Here is an 18,554-nt window from a genome sequence, read left to right as displayed (position 1 = left end):
ATTGCACTTGCATGTACTAAGTCTTCTATTTAATATCTATTGCACTTGCATGTACTAAGTCTTCTATTTAATATCTATTGCGCTTGCATGTACTAAATCTTCTATTTAATATCTATTGCACTTGCATGTACTAAATCTTCTATTTAATATCTATTGCACTTGCATGTACTAAATCTTCTATTTAATATCTATTGCACTTGCATGTACTAAATCTTCTATTTAATATCTATTGCGCTTGCATGTACTAAATCTTCTCTTTAATATCTATTGCACTTGCATGTACTAAATCTTCTCTTTAATATCTATTTCACCTGTCTGTACTAAGTCTTCTATTTAATATCTATTGCACTTGCATGTACTAAGTCTTCTATTTAATATCTATTGCGCTTGCATGTACTAAATCTTCTCTTTAATATCTATTGAATTTGCATGTACTAAATCTCCTCTATATCTATTGCATTTGCATGTACTAATATCTATTGCGCTTGCATGTACTAAATCTTCTATTTAATATCTATTGCACTTGCATGTACTAAATCTTCTATTTAATATCTATTGCACTTGCATGTACTAAATCTTCTATTTAATATCTATTGCATTTTCATGTACTAAATCTTCTATTTAATATCTATTGCACTTGCATGTACTAAGTCTTCTATTTAATATCTATTGCACTTGCATGTACTAAATCTTCTATTTAATATCTATTGCACTTGCATGTACTAAATCTTCTATTTAATATCTATTGCACTTGCATGTACTAAATCTTCTATTTAATATCTATTGCACTTGCATGTACTAAATCTTCTATTTAATATCTATTGCACTTGCATGTACTAAGTCTTCTATTTAATATCTATTGCACTTGCATGTACTAAATCTCCTCTATATCTATTGCATTTGCATGTACTAATATCTATTGCGCTTGCATGTACTAAATCTTCTCTTTAATATCTATTGCACTTGCATGTACTAAATCTTCTCTTTAATATCTATTGCACTTGCATGTACTAAATCTTCTCTTTAATATCTATTGAATTTGCATGTACTAAATCTCCTCTATATCTATTGCATTTGCATGTACTAATATCTATTGCGCTTGCATGTACTAAATCTTCTCTTTAATATCTATTGCACTTGCATGTACTAAATCTTCTCTTTAATATCTATTGCACTTGCATGTACTAAATCTTCTCTTTAATATCTATTGCACTTGCATGTACTAAATCTTCTCTTTAATATCTATTGAATTTGCATGTACTAAATCTCCTCTATATCTATTGCATTTGCATGTACTAATATCTATTGCGCTTGCATGTACTAAATCTTCTCTTTAATATCTATTGCACTTGCATGTACTAAATCTTCTCTTTAATATCTATTGCACTTGCATGTACTAAATCTTCTCTTTAATATCTATTGAATTTGCATGTACTAAATCTCCTCTATATCTATTGCATTTGCATGTACTAATATCTATTGCGCTTGCATGTACTAAATCTTCTCTTTAATATCTATTGCACTTGCATGTACTAAATCTTCTCTTTAATATCTATTGCACTTGCATGTACTAAATCTTCTATTTAATATCTATTGAATTTGCATGTACTAAATCTCCTCTATATCTATTGCATTTGCATGTACTAATATCTATTGCGCTTGCATGTACTAAATCTTCTATTTAATATCTATTGCACTTGCATGTACTAAATCTTCTATTTAATATCTATTGCACTTGCATGTACTAAATCTTCTATTTAATATCTATTGCACTTGCATGTACTAAGTCTTCTATTTAATATCTATTGCACTTGCATGTACTAAATCTTCTATTTAATATCTATTGCACTTTCATGTACTAAGTCTTCTATTTAATATCTATTGCGCTTGCATGTACTAAATCTTCTATTTAATATCTATTGCACTTGCATGTACTAAATCTTCTATTTAATATCTATTGCACTTGCATGTACTAAGTCTTCTATTTAATATCTATTGCACTTGCATGTACTAAGTCTTCTATTTAATATCTATTGCGCTTGCATGTACTAAATCTTCTATTTAATATCTATTGCACTTGCATGTACTAAATCTTCTATTTAATATCTATTGCACTTGCATGTACTAAGTCTTCTATTTAATATCTATTGCACTTGCATGTACTAAGTCTTCTATTTAATATCTATTGCGCTTGCATGTACTAAATCTTCTCTTTAATATCTATTGAATTTGCATGTACTAAATCTCCTCTATATCTATTGCATTTGCATGTACTAATATCTATTGCGCTTGCATGTACTAAATCTTCTATTTAATATCTATTGCACTTGCATGTACTAAATCTTCTATTTAATATCTATTGCACTTGCATGTACTAAATCTTCTATTTAATATCTATTGCACTTTCATGTACTAAATCTTCTATTTAATATCTATTGCACTTGCATGTACTAAGTCTTCTATTTAATATCTATTGCACTTGCATGTACTAAATCTTCTATTTAATATCTATTGCACTTGCATGTACTAAATCTTCTATTTAATATCTATTGCACTTGCATGTACTAAATCTTCTATTTAATATCTATTGCACTTGCATGTACTAAATCTTCTATTTAATATCTATTGCACTTGCATGTACTAAGTCTTCTATTTAATATCTATTGCACTTGCATGTACTAAATCTCCTCTATATCTATTGCATTTGCATGTACTAATATCTATTGCGCTTGCATGTACTAAATCTTCTCTTTAATATCTATTGCACTTGCATGTACTAAATCTTCTCTTTAATATCTATTGCACTTGCATGTACTAAATCTTCTCTTTAATATCTATTGAATTTGCATGTACTAAATCTCCTCTATATCTATTGCATTTGCATGTACTAATATCTATTGCGCTTGCATGTACTAAATCTTCTCTTTAATATCTATTGCACTTGCATGTACTAAATCTTCTCTTTAATATCTATTGCACTTGCATGTACTAAATCTTCTCTTTAATATCTATTGCACTTGCATGTACTAAATCTTCTCTTTAATATCTATTGAATTTGCATGTACTAAATCTCCTCTATATCTATTGCATTTGCATGTACTAATATCTATTGCGCTTGCATGTACTAAATCTTCTCTTTAATATCTATTGCACTTGCATGTACTAAATCTTCTCTTTAATATCTATTGCACTTGCATGTACTAAATCTTCTCTTTAATATCTATTGAATTTGCATGTACTAAATCTCCTCTATATCTATTGCATTTGCATGTACTAATATCTATTGCGCTTGCATGTACTAAATCTTCTCTTTAATATCTATTGCACTTGCATGTACTAAATCTTCTCTTTAATATCTATTGCACTTGCATGTACTAAATCTTCTCTTTAATATCTATTGAATTTGCATGTACTAAATCTCCTCTATATCTATTGCATTTGCATGTACTAATATCTATTGCGCTTGCATGTACTAAATCTTCTATTTAATATCTATTGCACTTGCATGTACTAAATCTTCTATTTAATATCTATTGCACTTGCATGTACTAAATCTTCTATTTAATATCTATTGCACTTGCATGTACTAAGTCTTCTATTTAATATCTATTGCACTTGCATGTACTAAATCTTCTATTTAATATCTATTGCACTTTCATGTACTAAGTCTTCTATTTAATATCTATTGCACTTGCATGTACTAAATCTTCTATTTAATATCTATTGCACTTGCATGTACTAAATCTTCTATTTAATATCTATTGCACTTGCATGTACTAAATCTTCTATTTAATATCTATTGCACTTGCATGTACTAAATCTTCTCTTTAATATCTATTGCATTTGCATGTACTAAGTCTTCTATTTAATATCTATTGCATTTGCATGTACTAAATCTTCTATTTAATATCTATTGCACTTGCATGTACTAAATCTTCTATTTAATATCTATTGCACTTGCATGTACTAAATCTTCTATTTAATATCTATTGCACTTGCATGTACTAAGTCTTCTATTTAATATCTATTGCACTTGCATGTACTAAATCTTCTATTTAATATCTATTGCACTTTCATGTACTAAATCTTCTATTTAATATCTATTGCACTTGCATGTACTAAATCTTCTCTTTAATATCTATTGCATTTGCATGTACTAAATCTCCTCTATATCTATTGCATTTGCATGTACTAAATCTCCTCTATATCTATTGCATTTGCATGTACTAATATCTATTGCGCTTGCATGTACTAAATCTTCTCTTTAATATCTATTGCACTTACATGTACTAAATCTTCTCTTTAATATCTATTGCACCTATCTGTATTCTTGCATTTCTATGTAAGGAATGGAATCTTCTCTTTAATATCTTTTAAACCTGACTGTGGTGAATCTTCCACATCTATTTACTGAGTGTTCCTCTCTTTAGCATTCATGTAAGGAGATTCCGGGTGGCAATCAACCAGATCTGCATATTGTGGCCAGGCAGACTCAACTGTATGTTTGCAGGATAAGTGACCAACACCAGGGCACTGTATTCAGCCAATGGGTGAAGGTGAAAGTCATAAATAATTTGCCCAAAGGTAGGAACTCTGTGCTTTGCAATCAGTGGGGCTGAGTGTTGAAAACATTATTCAGAAGGGTGCATTTAAAAGAACATTAAATAATATTTTAATATATGTATAGAATTTATTCAGGAATGCAACCCTTGAAGACGTGAGAAGCTTTATCTGCTATACTTTTCTGTTAGAAAAGGGACATTACAGTATTTTTATAAACATAGTATGTATCAGATATTATGCACTGTACTATTGAAGATTTGTATGCATAATCAAATGTTTTAATATATATATATATATATATATATATATATATATATATATATATATATATATATATATATATATATATATATACACACAGTGAGTTTTGCAGTGACATGGGATGTGCACCCAGTCTGGTTTGAGAGTGCAGTCCATTGCCATTTTTGTATAAAGATAGATAGATTTTTCAATAATAAAAGTGTTTTAACAGTGATTTAAAGAGATGTGGCATATGACAAGGTATTTGAGTGGGAAGTGCTCAAAGGTGTGTGTATGTATATTAGTATATTATATATATATGTATATGTGTGTGTGTGGGTGTATGTATGTATGTATATATATGTGTGTGTGTGAATGTACTCTCTCTCTCTCTATATATATATATATATATATATATATATATATATATATATATATACACACATATATAGTGTGTATGTATGTATGTATATCTCTATATGCTAATGTATGGTTATGTATGTAGTGTACTTAAGTATGTGTGATTATATATATATATATATATATGATACAGAGAGTTAACAGCGCTTACAAATCTTCCTAAATATATAGATAGATATGAGTCTCTGGAATGTACAATAGATATATATATAGTCCTTAATTATACTGTAGAGATGTGAATCCAAGTGTAATAGGAGTGTATTAGATACCCTTACCAAAAATTACCCCAATCGTATGAGGTAAGTTTGCCGCATTGGAGGGTATATCTGGTGATGAATTGGTCCTGGATGATGTATTCTGTGTTTTCGTCTGCCTCTTGGAGTAGAAGGAAGTGTAGATCCTTCTGTACTGGTCTCCTCTGGAAACTTCCTGTGCTTGTTGCCTCTTGGAGCTGTGCTCTGTTGTCTTGGTATGAACTTTCTTGCCCGTATGTGTACCCAGAAAGACAAAAAAGCATGGATAGTGTAATACCGTTTTTATTCAATAAAACTTTAAAATAGACAAATGTTACACTCACATTTTCTGACCTCAATATTATGAGGTATGTTTACAGCACAAAGGGTTAAAGGTGATCTCAGATTCACAAGATGTTATGTCCCAGGTCAGTCACAGATTTATAGTGAGTCAAAATCCGGTATGTAAGATTTGTCAAGCCAGCAGGTAAAATAGTTTAGGCAATATAATTAGATATGAATAAAAAGACCGTTTCTCCAGTATATTATGCTTGTCCAGCTAGTAACTTAAGCAATAGGATAGACTGTTAAGATGCAGATAGATGCAGTATATTATGCTTGTCAAGACAGCAGGTTAAATAGTTAGAATAGTTTGTATGAACGGTACAATATTGTGTTATCCAGTATGTTAGATTTTTATCGATCTAACAGTTGAGGCAGTAAGTACAGTTAGTATTGTTATAAGTGATAAAACAATGCATGCACATAAAGCAGGCAGTAAAAACAAAAGGTTTAAAAACAATGAAGTAACTTACTATGATACCCTGACGCGTTTCAAAGGTTTCCTGATATCCTTCTTCCTCAGAGGGATTTTAATAATGCTTCGTTGGTGTCTCTATTTAAACCTGATGGGCGGCGGCACGCCCTCGGTTTTGGATAGGCTCTATTGGAGCATGTGACCTGACGTTACGTTGTCAGGCAGCTGAGCTGTAGTATATTGTTTTAATTTATGTATATAAGTAAGTGCGCTAAACGTGTGGATATATTTGCTGTGTGCAGCTTAGTTTCTGTTTGTATGTGTTGTATCGAATTCTGTATTAGAATGTTATTTTCCTCCTTGCACCTGTGACGTATTGCGTGAACGTCATCACGTGACTTATCGTTTCCGTAGTGCTGATGCCTTCTGGGGAATGTAGTTCACCATAAACATCAAATTACTTAAAATACACTATATATCCATTATTGCTGATAGATATGTTTAAGTAGATGCTCATATATTTCTACCGCAATCGTTTTTTAGGGATCTACAGTCTCTATACATAGTCCCTTAAGATTTGTCATTGATATATTCTTATTTCACAGTTATGTTTATTAAATCTTGTTTGACAATTATATTTGTTTGTCTGTATGCTGTTCCTTTACATCTATTTTTTTCACACAGTATTGATGAAGTGGTGCAGGGGTAATCTAGAGATAGACGCACCTATGTTAATGTATAGACGTGACTTTACATATCTCATTCTATACTTTCTATTTAGTGAATGTATATCTAGTTATTGGCATTTTCTTCAGATTAAAATTTATCTGACTAGCTATATATTCAGAGCATTGTTTGGTATGAAGACATAACAGATTTATTTGATGTTTTGACACTTAGTAACTGTGTATTCTAATCTTAGGTATAATTATTCTTCATAGCAAAAAGTGTCTGAAAAATTACACACAATAATAATAATAATAATAATAATAATAATGATGCACCGTTAATGATAACTACCTATAATGAAGGGGCAAATACAATCAAGACTATCTTGAACAAACACTGGCACATACTTAAGAAAGACACACTCCTAAATGAAGTGACTAGAACAAACCCAAAATTGGTGTTTAGAAAAGGTATGAATCTAAGGGCCACTATTGCACCGAGCAAACTTAAAGAAATAAAAGAAACAACAACAACTAGTAACTGGTTACATAATAAAACAAAAGGGTTCTTCAAATGCAACCGTTTGAACTGTGAATCATGCAAACACCACTACAATAAAAATAAACCGACAAAACAGATTACATCATCTACTGATAAAAAAACTTGGGAGTTTGAATCTCTCACGAATTGCAGAACAGACCACGTAGTATACATCTTAGAGTGTGACTGTAAACTACAGTATGTAGGGCGTACTACAAGACCCTATAAAGTAAGATTACTTGAACACATCAGAAATATTGAAAATGGTTTGAAAAAAACATAGCGTATCTAACCACTTTAGATTAAAACATAATCTTGACCCTACATGCCTCAAAGGTACTATATTAGAACACATCAGGGAAGCCCCTGAAGGCATAAGTAAAGAGTTACATCTGAGGCGTAGAGAAACACTATGGATTCATAAACTAGGGACCATGACAATATTTATAACTGAGAATATTCACCCTTATAGATACCTCTAATTGTATCACTAATAACATCTGAATATAACTGACAGACATTATGCTATAATATATCTAGTCTATATAACAGAACACAATCCTAGTATCCTATATGTAGTAAGTTTATATTTACAGTTAGAAAGAAATCTTAATAGCATCACTCAATAAATTAACATTTATTACTCCCACAAATATTAACCTGCTTATAACCAAATACTTTACCAAATGTGGAGTAATAATCCCCCCATCCAAATATTGTGACAGGTATCACATATGTATATACAACCATTATAGTCCTTTTACTGAGCTAGTCAGAGGACTTATTATTGTGTGTAATTTTTCAGACACTTTTTGCTATGAAGAATAATTATACCTAAGATTAGAATACACAGTTACTAAGTGTCAAAACATCAAATAAATCTGTTATGTCTTCATACCAAACAATGCTCTGAATATATAGAGCTAGTCAGATAAATTTTAATCTGAAGACAATGCCAATAACTAGATATACATTCACTAAATAGAAAGTATAGAATGAGATATGTAAAGTCACGTCTATACATTAACATAGGTGCGTCTATCTCTAGATTACCCCTGCACCACTTCATCAATACTGTGTGAAAAAAATAGATGTAAGGGACAGCATACAGACAAACAAATATAATTGTCAAACAAGATTTAATAAACGATTGCGGTAGAAATATATGAGCATCTACTTAAACATATCTATCAGCAATAATGGATATATAGTGTATTTTAAGTAATTTGATGTTTATGGTGAACTACATTCCCCAGAAGGCATCAGCACTACGGAAACGATAAGTCACGTGATGACGTTCACGCAATACGTCACACATGCAAGGAGGAAAATAACATTCTAATGCAGAATTCGATACAACACATACAAACAGAAACTAAGCTGCACACAGCAAATTTATCCACACGTTTAGCGCACTTACTTATATACATAAATTAAAACAATATACTACAGCTCAGCTGCCTGACAACGTAACGTCAGGTCACATGCTCCAATAGAGCCTATCCTAAACCGAGGGCGTGCCGCCGCCCATCAGGTTTAAATAGAGACACCAACGAAGCATTATTAAAATCCCTCTGAGGAAGAAGGATATCAGGAAACCTTTGAAACGCGTCAGGGTATCATACTAAGTTACTTCATTGTTTTTAAACCTTTTGTTTTTACTGCCTGCTTTATGTGCATGCATTGTTTTATCACTTATAACAATACTAACTGTACTTACTGCCTCAACTGTAAGATCGATAAAAATCTAACATACTGGATAACACAATATTGTACCGTTCATACAAACTATCCTAACTATTTAACCTGCTGGCTTGACAAGCATAATATACTGGATCTATCTGCATCTTAACAGTCTATCCTATTGCTTAAGTTACTAGCTGGACAAGCATAATATACTGGAGAAACGGTCTTTTTATTCATATCTAATTGTATTGCCTAAACTATTTTACCTGCTGGCTTGACAAATCTTACATACCGGATTTTGACTCACTATAAATCTGTGACTGACCTGGGACATGACATCTTGTGAATCTGAGATCACCTTTAACCCTTTGTGCTGTAAACATACCTCATAATATTGAGGTCAGAAAATGTGAGTGTAACATTTGTCTATTTTACATTTTTATTGAATAAAAACGGTATTACACTATCCATGCTTTTTTGTCTTTCTGGGTACACATACGGGCAAGAAAGTTCATACCAAGACAACAGAGCACAGCTCCAAGAGGCAACAAGCATAGGAAGTTTCCAGAGGAAACCAGTACAGAAGGATCTACACTTCCTTCTACTCCAAGAGGCAGACGAAAACACAGAATACATCATCCAGGACCAATTCATCACCAGATAAACCCTCCAATGCGGCAAACTTACCTCATACGATTGGGGTAATTTTTGGTAAGGGTATCTAATACACTCCTATTACACTTGGATTCACATCTCTACAGTATAATTAAGGACTATATATATATATATATATATATATATATATATATATATATATATATATATATCTATTGTACATTCCAGAGACTCATATCTATCTATATATTTAGGAAGATTTGTAAGCGCTGTTAACTCTCTGTATCATATTTACTAATAGTTAACCTAGACTTCGTCTACAGTTAAATATTTGTCCCTAATAGCTGTCTTACTTGGTCTTCACATATCTGACTAGCGCATTCTCAGGAGCAACGCTTGTCTCCACTCAGACTATCTGAGTGGATACATTCTACTCACCTCTGTGTGTGTGTGTGTGTGTATATATATATATATATATATATATATATATATATATATATATATATATATATATATATATATATATATATATATATATATATATATATATATATATATATATATCAATAGCAGAATGCACTCCTGACCAGTCAAATGAAGCCTTGGGTGCTGCAGAAAGTACAAATATAATCCAAAGTAAAGAGCGCACTCCAAAGGAAGTTCAAATCCCACTTTAATATGAACGTTGTCGAGCTTCAAGAGCTCGTCATCAGACAGGCAAAGTATTTACAATTACACTTACCACCACCAGACAATTATACACAACATACGGGAACATCACGTTCTACACAGTAGACACACCCCTTTAGGGTGTGTGTACATCCGTGTCAGCGTAACATCCAAAATACAAGTGAAACAAAGTAATCACACAATTGTTACAATCTTACTAGTATTGTGTTACAGTTAAAAACAATGTAGAAATGTCAAGAACGGACGAAAGTAATTAGACAGGAAACAGATACATAAGGCTGTCATGTAGGCAAGCGGGTCCAACCTATCCGGCAACAACTTGGTTGCCAAGGAAACTGAATGCAATAAGAGCCTGCAGGGTATGACTCGCTCGCTTGTATGTCAGCGGAGTCCGAGTAATATACAATGACAATCAGGTTAAGCAATCCAAACAGCTAATAATGCCATGTTTGTAATGAGTGCTATGAGAGACAAATATGCAGCCCTACAATTTAAGATGCATTATGACACGGAGCAAATTGACTTTTTGGACATCCGCCTATATAAGCAAGGTGGCAGGTTACAGTCAACCCTATTTAAAAAAGGGACTGGCAGGAACTCTCTATTACACTTTACAAGCTGTCATCCACCAGCAACCAAGAGATCTTTGCATAAATTGCAATTGCTCAGGGTCGCTAGAAATAACACCCAAGAGTGTCGCAAGGAAAAACAACACCAAGAAATGATTCAAAGATTCCAGATGAGGGAATACCCAAAGAAACTATTACAAGCCACAAGCTCTGACCTGCTTAAGAACGTTGAAGGCACTATAGAAAATAAGGAGCAACGTATGACATCTGTCACCACTTACACTGTAGATAAAAATACCTTTCCAGAGGTAATTAAAAAACACTGGGACATTATTACAACAGATAAATCCCTCCCACTAACACGGATGTTACCACCACAGATTGGTTATCGACGATCCAGATCATTGAGAGATCTACTTGTTAAAACGGATCCAATAGAATGTTATAAACATACAACCTGGTTGGACTTTAAAAAACCTGGTGTGTTCCGCTGCCTGGGTTGTGTTACCTGCAGTGGACTCATTGCGGGCTCATCTTTCACCCACCCACATAGGCGTCAGATATACAAGCATAAACATTGCCTTACATGTACTACGACCTACATTGTGTATTTATTACACTGCATTTGTGGTCTATACTATGTAGACAAGACCTCTGACGACCTTCGGACAAGAATGGCGAACCATTGCTCATCTATCCAAACAGCGCTAAAAGAGGGGTGTTCAGAACAACCCGTGGCCCGGCATTTTTTGGAACACAGAAAGAAGCCAGGTGGACTTACAGATTGGAAACCATCACGCCCAAGGGACTCAATGTTCATCTGGATTGGCAGGTGTTTATTTAATATCTATCCTCAAATAATGAGAGCCACTATCCATCTGGCTGTATATCTTTCATACCAATAACCAAGGAGCTGTTTGCTCTACAAGCATTAATCTTATTTACTTTTGGCAACATTTTTTTCCAGTATATATATTTTTTCTTTTCTTTTTCTTTCTTTTTTCTTTTTCTTGCATTCTTATACAAAAAAATGTTCTATATATTATCTCTCACTAACTGTCCATGTTAGGGATTATGTTGTTTATTTCCCTTAAGTAGACATGTTACGGTATAGTTTCTCTTTAAACAATGATATATTTGTCTCTCATAGCACTCATTACAAACACGGCATTATTAGCTGTTTGGATTGCTTAACCTGATTGTCATTGTATATTACTTGGACTCCGCTAACATACAGGTGAGCGAGTCATACCCTGCAGACTCATATTGCGTTCAGTTTCTTTGGCAACCAAGTTGTTGCCGGATAGGTTGGACCCGCTTGCCTACATGACAGCCTTATGTATCCGTTTCCTGTTTAATTACTTTTGTCCATTCTTGACATTTCTACATTGTTTTTAACTGTAACACATTAATACTAGTTAGATTGTAACAATTGGGTGATTACTTTGTTTCACTTGTATTTTGGATGTTACGCTGACACGGATGTACACACCCCCTGAGGGGTGTGTCTACTGTGTAGAACGTGACTTTCCCGTATGTTGTGTATAATTGTCCGGTGGTGGTAAGTGCAATTGTAAATACTTTGCCTGTCTGATGACGAGCTCTTGAAGCTCAAAAACGTTCATATTATAGTGGGATTTGAACTAAGTCCTTTGGAGTTTGCTCTTTACTTTGGATTATATATATATATATATATATATATATATATATATATATATATATATATATATATATATATATATACATATATACATACATACACACACATTTGAGCCCTTCCCAATCTAATACCTTGTCATATATAAACTAGGGATAGAAAAGGTCAAAATAGAAATGTGCTCTGGTGTGCTTCAATTTAAAATAGAAGCATTTTTGCAATATACTTTCATTTGAAAAAATTCATCTGCTTGAAGTACATTTCAGTTTTGACCTTTCTATTCCTTTAAATACTTTAATTAATAAAAAAAAACCTTTATATTATAATTATTATGTGTATATGTGTGTAAAACACTTTATTTCAATATATTATACTTGTTTTGTTATACTTTTATTCTAGCTGTAACACTTTACTCCAGGTGTCTAGGTACTCTATCATTTATTACGTTTGTGCGCTACACCAGAGAGATATACACACCACTTGTAATATGAGCAATGATAGTGTTTTAATCATTTAAAAAGTGTTGTCTGGGGCTTATCAAGTCCTTTTATAATTGACAAATAGCCCAGTTACTTGTGTTGTTATTTTAAGGTGAATTTGTATTATGATCAGCTAAAAAGAACTGCCACTTGTTAAGTTTAGGACCATTTTTCAGCAAACAGATAATAAAATAAAGTGCTGCCGAAAAAACAATGAAAATGCCAGATTCTGATCATGTTGACAATAACTGCATAACACAACTAAAAATAAAGAAAATATTTTTTTTTATAACATTAGACCCAAATAAGGGTAATGGCCCAGCCCAAATGATTTTACAATCTGACAACATAAAAATCAAACTAATACCAATACAAATATTATATAACCACATTCAATGAGACATGAGAATTTGCAGAGTTATACAATATACATTTGCTTCCTTTTTAATAAAGTGACTTATTAGACTGCTTTTATCCGTTAGGCTTTGTACCTCCCAGTTGGCAAGGTGAACCACTTATAGTGACCCAGCCTGAATCTGTCCATGTGACGTCCCAGCATCCAGTGCAGCTCCACTGTTGTGCTTTAGGTATACCAGCCCCTCAATTTCAATGGTACCTGAATGGAAACTGCCTAGCGAAAAAGAGAAGACAACAGATACAGGTGAGATTCGTCTTCAGCTCAGTTGGGCCATGAGTTACATGCACAAGTATTAGTAAAAGTGTGCAGAGAACATTACTCCAATGTAAATGAATCTGTCTGCCTGCAATCGCCACTTGCAATGGCGAAATTTAACATTGCACAAGAGGGTTTCTGTGCAATGCTGCCACTTGTTCCTGCACTAAAACAGGGCATGTTAATCACTTTGAACAAGTGAGTGCTTGGGTGATTGATCTCGCCACCTCTGAGGTTGCGGAGAGGAAAAAGAAGCAATTTCTGCTTCTTAAAATATGTGTCAGTAGGCTCGCTTATGCGAATCTGCTTCACATAGCTCAAAAAGCTGTGACTGCAGCAAATCTAGCTCCAAAGTCTAGCTAGGTCTTAGAGTATAAGCATGAACTTGTAGGCAGAAGAACAAGCAGATCGATGGATAAAGCATACAGTGTCACACACAAAGCATGCACTACGTACATTAATGTTTTATGTCTTTCTTATGAATGTTTAGGAACCAACTTAATTGGATGATCACTTTTCTAATTTTGTAAAATTAAAAGGGACATTAAACACTAAGGCCTCTATTTAACAATGTCTGTCGGACCTGATCCGACTAAGGCCTCTATTTAACAATGTCTGTCGGACCTGATCCGACAATGTCTGTCGGACCTGGCGGCCTAATCGGCCGCCAGCAGGGGGGTGTCAATCAACACGATTGTACTCAATCGGGTTGAATTCTGGCGATGTCTGTCCGCCTGCTCAGAGCAGGCGGACAGGGTTATGGAGCAGCGGTCCTAGCTTGATAGATAGGCCCCTAAGGGCCAGATTATGACTGGAGGTCTAACAATTAAGTGTGAGAAACAAGGGGTATATCGCGGGTGCTTGCACAAGTCATATTACAAGTTCAAAGTAAATGCGATCACTTGAGCTAAATCGCGATTTACGCTAGAATGATTATTGCATACTCAGAGCATTGGTTGACTGTTTCGCAAAACACAACAGTGGCTCAAAACACATTACTAAGTACAGTTACACTCATAATAACACTATCGAATAAAAATGATTAAAAAATCTATTGCGCACAAAAGTAATAAGGGCTCAAAGATATGAGGTCTCAGGTGTTAGAAAAAAGGGCTTTAACATAGAGATATATACATGTCTAAATTTTGTATATTTATGTATGTGTGTGTATATATATATATATATATATAATGTATGCATATGTATCTATATGTGCATACAAGTGTACCTTCGTTTTATTGCGCTTTGCTTTATTGCACATACTGTATATTGCTCTTTTTACAGAAAGGTTTGTGGCAACCCTGTGTCAAGCAAGTCTATTGGTGCCATATTCTATGGGTACAGAACATTTCTTATTTTTCCACAGTATTCCTTTAAATTAGTGAAAGCTAAATATTTCAAAAGCCTGCAAAATCTCAACTTTTTTATGTATATAGCTTTAAAACTCTCCCACATAAATTCAGAGATGGTACTTATTTGGTACTTCTCTATTTAAACTTGCCCCCCCCCCCCCTATTCCCTCATTTTGTATTGCCCCCAGAATTCAAATCAATCAGATCGGACACTACTTACCTCACATAAGCCACAGTCCTGCTGATGGTGCCTCTCCTACTGCTCTCCCCAAAAGCTGATGGGCTGCCATGTTACTCACCCTTTATATAAAGTAACATAACCTATTACTTTACCAGAAGAGATTTGTGTGCCAAGGCAAATTGGAAGAAGAAAATATGAATTGTCTGTAGCCTCCCACATAAAATGAACTGTTTTTTTAGTCAATTTCAACATTAAATACATGTTCAGCATTTAGCCACCCTATTACGGCAAGTCTCAGAGCAGCTCCCAAAACCTGGCTGAAATTTTAGGACACTTTATAATTTTATTTATGTACATTTGGTGATAATACACTTATGATAAATCACATTAATTAAAACTAATCCTGAGATCCTGGTTAGTTTGAAATGATGTTAGTGGTGTATAGTTTGTGATACCTGTTGTCTATCTGCCAACTGACAGTTGTACAACAAAGGTCTGACAGACTTGCAAGAAACTCAGTCCAGGGAAGAAAATAAGTTGTCCCAGATCTAAAAAAAGTTAATGAAGCTTGATTTTAGATATTCACCAGGATGCATATTCAGTTAAGTAACTAAAGGGAATTCCCTTTTCACCAAAAAAAAAAAAAACTCAAAAAATGTGGGAACACGCTATAACAGACTAGTTAACTAGTTATGGAATGAGGAAAAAGAAACGCCAAGTCTCTAGGTGGATGCAGAAAGGTTTATTCGGAGCAGGCTTCCATAGTTAACTAGTTACCTCAAGAAATAATGATTACCTTTACATTTTATAGCCTGTACAACAACTCAGGCCAGGAGAGTGCAATATGAAAATACTTAGGAAAGAGAACTTAGATTATAAAAACAGTCAAATAGACTGCACCAGCTGGCAGCATGGAGACCTCCAATAGAGTGTAGGTAGTCAGAAGAGGGTTACAATCACTATTTATAGTTTAGTACATCATGGATGTACTGTATGTCTACATAGCTGCCTGTTTCTTTTTTATTTTAATCATAGACAGGCAGTAAAGATCCTTTACCTTAGAGCATGCTGTAGATACTCTAATTATTATTATCTTTCATTACATCAACCAAATGATTTAACACTTTGCATCTCATAGCTAACACCACCAATATAAACTTGCTGTAAATAATTTACCAGTTTAATAATGATATATTTATGTTTATGATATAATGTATACATTTTTATTTAATGTAGGGAAAGTATCATAGTTATCACAGCATGCATCTAAGCCTTATGGATTGGAGGTCTATATCTCATAATAATGTTTGTTTGTATTCAGATAAAGACAGTGAAACCAACTGACTGTGGGAGTTATTTGTGCTGTGTATCAAATGTCCACGGCGAGAGATGGAGTGAATCTGCTGATATCACCTTAGGTAATAATTATTGGTTTGTTCTGAGCTTACGTGAAAGGGCCACACCCGCAAACTTCCAAACAATAGTTTATTAAAATGGATTCTGGATATGACAACACTTTAAAGTGACCTTCTAGTAGATTGTGAATTGTAGTGGTCTGTGGAGCATACAGACATAGGTCATTTACACACACATTCCTCAATCACCCATGTCCTATGCTGGTGGTCAACTATACTGTAACATAATTAATACTCAGCATTTGTGATTGGGAAATGTACGGCCACACATTTTACTAGATGTATTGCTAAATTGATTGTAAGACAATCTTAAGACAATACTACTGTTTTTTAAAGGGACAAAACCCCAAAAAAATGCTTTCATGATTGAAGTAGAGAATACAATTATAAACAACATACCAATTTACTTCTATTATCTAATTTGCTTCATTCTTTAGATATCCTTTGTTAAAGAAATTGCAATGCACATGGGTGAGCAAATCACACGAGGCATCTATGTGCAGCAACCAATCAGCAGCTACTGAGCCTATCTAGAAAGTTGTTTGAAATTGCATGCTCCTTCTAAATCATGAAAGAAAAAAAATTGGGTTTCATTTCCCTGTAAAATGAATGCAAAGGAAAACCAGTTCATAAAGAAATGTGTTTAATGAACTGCTCTTGTTCATTTCCTCATTATGCTTGTGGACATTTTTCTCTAATAATAATTTCATTAACTATTATTGAAATTCATGCAGGATTGATTTATTTGTAGAAAATCAGTATGACCTTTTAAAGCCAACTTCCTGGATATTTTTTAAGAATTTCCAAGAATTTAAAGGTGTCAGATCTATGTAAAAACTGCCATTCTGCATTTTAACCCCTTAACATCAACCAACATACCCTGTTCATCATGTGCCTGTATCGCTTACAGAGCTTTAATAGGGTGGGTCTTGCCGACAGCAGCAAGACCTCACTATGCCTAAGGCATGCAGAAATAACACGTCAGTAAAACCCTGACTCATAAAGCCATGGAAGACACTTGCAACCAGCAACAAACAGGCTATGCAGACATCCCAACCTGCAAAAACCCATTTCAGGGAGGTGGCTTCTCCCGCTACTACGCCGCCACCCCCCTCCTCCCTCCCAGTTATATATTGGACACCTTGAAATCCTAAATAAGATAGAGATTTATCATTAAAGTAGCTTCCCACTAAAGTCACATTAAAAAAAGCAGCTTTATTGCACTACCACATACAACAAACCTATTTTGCAGTGATCGTACGCTTGTTGAATGCTCAAATATTTTAGAATACGAAGTTTAATTACGTGCAGTAAATAAGGTAGTATTTGTGTTTTTATTTGATTAAAATCACTGGGGGCTTTTTGGTTACTGATGCATGCTTTAAGGGTTCTATAACGTCCCAGCAACTAAAGGCATTCCTTAAAGAAACACTTTTCCGGATTTGGGCCACATTGGATCATGGTACTTGGAGTTTCAGGGAGATTGCATTCCATTTGCTGGCATCAGGGAGAACTTCAGGGAGACTTGGGATGTCTGGGGTATGCCACTGTTGTTAAGGGGTTAATAGTCCAGTGTTGTATCCATTACCATATGTATCCTGACGTTTTCTGTCTTTCAGGTGGAGAAGATGTTCAAACATCTCAAAAATCTTCTGTATCTCCAGGTACTTTGCTACTAAATATTATTTTCTACAAATATTTCCTACCATGTTATCTCATGAATAAACAAATATACAGTGTCAGGCCCCTCCCTTAACATTAAATATCCATTCAATGGTTTGTCAACCTCGTGGTATCATAGGGTCTCTCTCTCAG

The 18,554-nt window shown here is 33.9% G+C and overlaps 1 protein-coding gene across 3 annotated transcripts in view; it reads left to right on the top strand.

The window, feature by feature from the left end:
- Positions 1–18,554, top strand: part of LOC128663107 (mucosa-associated lymphoid tissue lymphoma translocation protein 1 homolog) — a 167,587-nt gene that overhangs the window by 65,097 nt on the left and 83,936 nt on the right. For all 3 annotated transcript variants that reach the window (XM_053717266.1, XM_053717268.1, XM_053717267.1), the window contains exons 4-7: positions 4,431–4,584; positions 13,601–13,779; positions 16,646–16,742; positions 18,359–18,403. In XM_053717266.1, coding sequence (XP_053573241.1) covers positions 4,431–4,584; positions 13,601–13,779; positions 16,646–16,742; positions 18,359–18,403 — 475 coding nt within the window. The remainder of the gene's footprint in view (positions 1–4,430; positions 4,585–13,600; positions 13,780–16,645; positions 16,743–18,358; positions 18,404–18,554) is intronic.

Source organism: Bombina bombina, chromosome 6 (assembly GCF_027579735.1).
Source record: "Bombina bombina isolate aBomBom1 chromosome 6, aBomBom1.pri, whole genome shotgun sequence".
In the NCBI taxonomy this organism is placed as follows: domain Eukaryota; kingdom Metazoa; phylum Chordata; class Amphibia; order Anura; family Bombinatoridae; genus Bombina; species Bombina bombina.
This window is presented reverse-complemented; position numbering and strand designations above follow the sequence as displayed.